We start from the raw sequence: 6,214 nt of genomic DNA, 5'->3' as shown, positions 1-6,214 counted from the left end.
CAGACAACAACCAATCGAGTCCCTAGAACATCCTCCTCTTCATTACCTTGATTCCACGATCACATTTTGCCTTTACCTGCACCACAAACACAAATTGCAATGCATGAGTATTTGATAAACACTCAGTAAGGCAATCCTCCCATATACTGGGCTATACACACAAGCAATAGAGACATCTCTAACCATCAACCAACAATCAACAATCAACAGTAACAAACAAGGACACTACATCGACCGACACCAAGCATGCATCGACCGACACCAGTTGGGGTTGCGTCGACCGACGCATGATTTGCATCAACCAATGCTCCCATTGCATCGACCGACGCATGCTCGACATAGCAAGAAAACCCTAGATTTTATGTGCCGTCCTCGCACTTGCATCGACCGACACACAAAGTACATCGACCAATGCAATGCCAAGCATCGTGTTTCCCCGAAGCTTCTCGCCGGATCTTCGTTCCTACAACCACAAAACTTGATCCCAAGCCACAAGAAAGCTTCCTAACGTCCCAAATAATAATCTAACAAGCCTAACCACACGTAGCAAGTAAATCAGAGAGATCTCTAGCTTAGATAAGACATGGCCATGCAGTTACCTTTGCCAAGAAGTTTCTGAACCTTAACCAAGCAAGAACACGCTTCTAGGAAGCTCCTACAACGATCTCAGCTACAAATCTCTACAGGAAAGGCCTGCAATCACCAGAAATCACCAAGAACACTCAAGAAAACTTAGGGAACTTTTTCTCTCTTTTGTTTTCTCTCAAAAGCGGCTAAACACGACTAATGAGACAAAACTCGGGTTAAGGGTTTTCCTAACCCAAAACGCATTATTTAACTTAAACTCGTCCGCAGAAAACCAACTTTGCAGCGACTGATGCAATCCCTAAACCAAAGTTTCGGTTCGCGGATGTTATAATTCTCCCCCACCAACATAGATTTGTCCTCGAATCTCAAACAACCATCTGTCAAGGACTCCTGTGCAACCGTATCTGCGGCCTGCACTCCTCGAACCGATCTATGAAAGGTCACCTCTAGACGATAGACTCACGCTCCAGGCATTATCTGCTCTCAACTTTTGGACTTTCCTTTACTTATAGGTCTAAACCTTGAGTTTTTATTGGCTCCTCATCAGACCTAAGTCTGCATGCCATAATATATAAAAAGGAAGTCCAATATTTGTCTCTCGGGTTGCCACCCTACAGTGCGCCCCCGGATCGTCATCCGAAGTCGATATACCAACCATACTCTCAAGCCACAAAGTCTCAGAATATGGTAATCCTAGGAGAACTAAAGTCCCCCAAGAGTCGCGAGCAAACAATTCTGAACACGTCTGAGTCCTATCCCTATTTAGGTTTCCTTCCTGTGGCTTGTGTAAAACATTACAATGTCCTACCAACCACATATCCCCTCTCTGGGATACCTCATGGCCATACATGCCACAAGGCCAAACAAATTTCCTAAACAGGACCGCCACAAAGGCCAAACAAATGTCCTAAACAGGACCGCCACCAAGGCCAAAAAAATGCCCTCAACAGGACCGCCACCAAGGCCAAAAAAATGTCCTAATTAGGACCGCCACCAAGGCCACTCGTCGTGAAGGACCGCCACTAACGCCACTCGTCCCAAAGGACCGTAAAAAAACCACTTGTCCCAAAGGACCGTCACAAAGACCGCTCGTCCCGAAGGACCATCACGAAGACCATACATCCCGAAGGACCGCCTAAACAGGCAACACTGGCTAAACAGCCCGCCAGAAAGGCCACACAATCGGCTAAACAGCCTGCCACAAAGGCCACAAAATTGGCCAAACAACCCGCTACAAAGGCCACACAATGTCTCAAAAGACCGCCACGCATGGGCAAAATGACTCAAAAGTCCACCGCTAAGGCCACACAAGCCCCTCTAAGGCTCTCCACCACTAAAATGGACAAATTCTAACTCACGTAAAACTTTTCATTTTTAGCAATTTCCACTTTTGGAAACTTCTATTTTAGGAAACTTTCCTCCAAAACCCCGCTTCATGGGAATTTCGTACCCCAAACACCACCTCATCTTGTTACTTAGTTGCACAATCAACCACCCCTAAGCGACAAGGTAAACAAGAGAGATGGGCTGGAATACTCCATTCCCACTCCAGCCACGAATTACAACTGGGACCAGGGTAGACAAGCTCAAGTTGCGGCTTGCTTCTCATACCACTTCTTAAACCTTGCCTTTACAACTGGGACCAGGCTTGAGATGCCGAATCTTCTCTGAGGTCTCCTAAAAAAAACTAGCATCAAACATGCTCCTCTCCCCCACCTGAGTCCAGCATAACGGTGTACGACATGGCCTCCCCTACAAAGCCTCATAAGGAGCCATCTTAATGCTCGCCTGATAACTGTTGTTGTAAGCAAACTCTACCATGTTCAGGTGATCTGCCCAATGGACACCCCAATCCAACACACACATCCTCAGCAAATCCTCCAGCCTCTGGATCGTCCTCTCTAACTGTCCATCAGTCTGGAGATGATAAGCTGTACTCATATGCACCTTAGTGCCCATCTCAGCCTGAAATGCCTTCTAGAACACTGAAGATGTTCCATGCGGTCGGAAATGTCACCGACGGACTGGCTAAGGGTCTTGACGTGTTCTTGAACCTCGGCCGGATCATTGTGAACGTTTCTATAGTAGCGTCCCGGGGCGGTTCTTGGTCGTCCGACCATACGACGGTTCGGGGGCGTTACAATCGACTGACACCTCCACATGCTTGGCTGACCGAGCATCGATCCCATGAAGAGACCTAAGCCTCAGGAGTCACGAAAAACACACAGAACTCACAAGAAAACAACAACAAATCACACAAATTACAAAAACAAATATCTCAACTTAGATAAACCATGGTCATGCACTCACCTTTGCCAAAGCAATGAGATGTATACCCAAACGACGAAGCTAGCACCATATCAACATTCCCATCACGTTCGTAGCCTTGGATTAAAACTCTCCAGGAAGAAACTCACCCCACAGAGACAAAGAACCCACCAAAACCTCAAGAACTCTCACAGAGACTTTGTTCTCTTCTCCTTTCTTTCTGAGATATGAAAAAGCAGATAAAAGACTTGGGAAGTCGAGTTTTCCCTAATAAAATCGAGTCTTAGGGTTCTCCTAAACCAGCCCGGCAAACCAAGGATTAAAAACAAACCGGTTAACCCATCTGCACATGGTGTCGATAGACACCACAAGCTGTGTCGATTGACACCCCTACCAAAAATCAATTTTCGGTTTGTGAGTGTTATAATTCTCTCCCACCAGCATAGATTTGTCCTTAAATCTAGCACCAAGACCAACAGCCAAGGATCTCTCCTGCAACCAACACCATGGCCTGCACATCCTCTAATTAACTATGAGGACTCAATGTTGTCAATAACCCGCGTCTCTGACATAATACGCTCTCAACTCATGCATCTCCCTCTCTTTTAGGTCTTAAACTTCGAGTTTTATCGGCTCGTTATCAGGCCTTGGCCCTCAAGATACGGTATACAGGAAGTCTAATCTTGCTCTCGGGCTAACACCCTACAGCGCGCCTTCGGATCTTCACCCAAAGTCGATATACCAATTATACCCTCAGACCACAGAGTCCTTCGAGATAACGGTACACAGGAACGTCGAAATGTCTTACGGCAAACACTCGCCACTAAGGCAACCGAGACGTCACAAAGACCCTAAACACGTCACAAAGACTCTAAACATGTCACAAAGACCACACAAATGTCTCGCAGGACCGCCACTAAGGCCACAAAAATGTCTTAAAGGACCGCAAAAAAGGCCACAAACGTCATCGGGACCGCCGCCATGGTATCCAGCGTCACTAAGACCACCACCAAGGTATCCGGCGTCACAAAGACAACTACCCCTGACCAGCGTAACCAAGAACTCTGTCATCAAGGCCACCGTCTGGGTACAAAACATCACTAAGAAAACACTACCACTGACAAGCGTCACCAAGATCTCTGTCACAAAGACCACTGTCAGGGTACAAAACGTCATGAAGACTCATATCATTGCACAACCATCACCAAGACCACTCAATGCCATGATACTATTACTAAATGTCACAAAGATCGCCACTCAGGCATATATCTTGTATGAGCATCACAAAGATCACCCCACTTTCCGTAAAACTTTCCATTTCTATAAACTTATTAATTATGAAAACCTCCTTTATGTGGAAACTTTCTATTTATGGAAAATTTCCAAAAATAGAAACCCCGAGCTATTTTCTTTTCCCATGACAATACCGCTCAAACAAAAAAAACTCATCTTATTAATCATAAAATATCATAATCTTTACAACTCCAACGAAAATACGTAATGAAAAATAAGATACAACGGCACCAAGACAACATCCCGCATCGTGAGCACCACCTCATCTTGGTACTTAGTCGCACAACCAACCACCCATAAGCGATCAAGTATCAAGAGAAATGGGCTGTAATACTCCGTCTACTCCAGCTACGGTCTTCTAACCATCACGACACTGGGACCAAGGTTAGACAATCTCAAGCCTCGACCTGCTTCTCGAACCACTTCTTGAACCTTGCCTTCATCCTTGCCTCTGGCTCCCAAGTCTCCTCTAACACACCTTCACAGTCCCACTGGACTCTCATCAAAGGAATCTTTTTCCCTGAAGTTCCTTGATCCGCCTCTCGAGAACCCTAACTGGCCTCGCCTCAAGAGTCATGTTGGGCTGAAGATCTGCAAGAATCTTAGCCAACACCTCGTCATCCCTGTGAAGACACTTCCTCAGCATCAACACATGGAAGATCTTGTGGAACGCATGCATAACCACAGGCAACTCCAACTTGTATGCAATCGGTCCCACCCGCTCTACAATCCTGAAAGGATCCATGTACCTCGGACTCAAGTTAGTCTCTCAGATAGACCTGTTCGGACCCCGAAACATGGCCATCTTGAGGTACACTCTATCATCCACCTTGAACTCAATATCCTTCCTTCTATGATCAGCATAACTCCTATGCCGCTCCTGAGCCTCTCTCATGTTCAGCTTGAGAACCCGGGTCTTCTTCGTGGTCTCCGGAAGAAAACTTGCATCGAATATGTCCTCTCCCCCACCTGAGTCCAGCATAAAGGTGTGCGACATTGTAATGACCCGTAATCAGAAGTATGGATCAGACGGAGAAACGTGACCAAATGACGAGGAAAATAAATCACAAGAAGATGGAGAAAAGAAATCTCGAAGAACTACTCAAAGACTTGCGAAGGAGGTTACCAAGTCGCGAGATGGTCTAGGACCGGAGAACGGTCATGAACTGTTAGGTCACCCGGTGAATGGGACGATGGATCGTCGAGGATAATGGAAAAAGACCAAAAAAAGGGAAAAGTAAGGAATGGCTGTGGAAAACAGTGAAAAGGACATAAAACAAACCATAGGGACGGAACGGCCACGAACCAGCCGAGGGATTGAAGGTACTAAGAGACCATGGATGAAACGGACAAGAGGTCCAAAGACGGACGAGAGAGTTCGGTGTCATGGACGAGAGGTCCGGAGATGGTTGAGAAATTTCGGTGTCACGGACAAGACGTACGGAGACGGACGGCAAAGTTCGAAGTCTCGGACGGAAGGACCAAACATAGATGAGAGAAATGAATGTCGACGGAAGGACTAGACATAGCCGAGCAAATCAAGGGCTACAAAAGAGGAATGGAAGTCGCGGACGTAAGAACCTTGAAATTGCGGACAAGCGCGGGAGATTGGGATGCAAGAGAGACGCAGAAAGGACGGGGAAGTGGAAGAGTCCCTGCATGGGAGCTCAACTCCACGTGTCGCGATCTCAGCTCTCCTCCGCTAGCGTTTGAGATGCACGCGCGCGTGGGACGAGAGTGAGTGTTTTGCATGCAAAAATTATAACATCTTGTGACTAGAGAAACGCCACATGCCTTACCCACAAACTCGACCAAGGGCTTATAAATAGCCCCTTGGCTCTTCATTTTCGAGCAAAGTCTCTCTCAAACACTGAACTCTTGCAAAATATTTTCTCTCAATAAATCCTTAAAGAAAAATCAAGAGACTTCCAAAGGAGGAAGAGGAAGAAGCTCGTCGGAGCTAGAGGAGGAAGAGGAGGCGAAGTGCTGTCGGATTGCGGTGTGGTGGTGGAGGTCGACTCAGTCAATTCTCTGCCTAAATCACTGTGAGTTGAGGCTGTGACTT

General features: G+C 46.6%; 1 protein-coding gene across 1 annotated transcript; it reads right to left on the bottom strand.

Moving 5' to 3' along the window:
* LOC104772723 lies at window positions 4,652–5,146 on the bottom strand. The gene is made up of 2 exons (XM_010497305.1): window positions 4,965–5,146; window positions 4,652–4,880 (listed from the first exon to the last, which is right to left on the bottom strand). Exons 1-2 carry the CDS (start codon window positions 5,144–5,146, stop codon window positions 4,652–4,654), a joined length of 411 nt encoding a protein of 136 aa, XP_010495607.1.

The sequence above is a fragment of the Camelina sativa genome, chromosome 20 (assembly GCF_000633955.1).
Source record: "Camelina sativa cultivar DH55 chromosome 20, Cs, whole genome shotgun sequence".
NCBI classification, from domain to species: Eukaryota; Viridiplantae; Streptophyta; class Magnoliopsida; order Brassicales; family Brassicaceae; genus Camelina; species Camelina sativa.
This window is presented reverse-complemented; position numbering and strand designations above follow the sequence as displayed.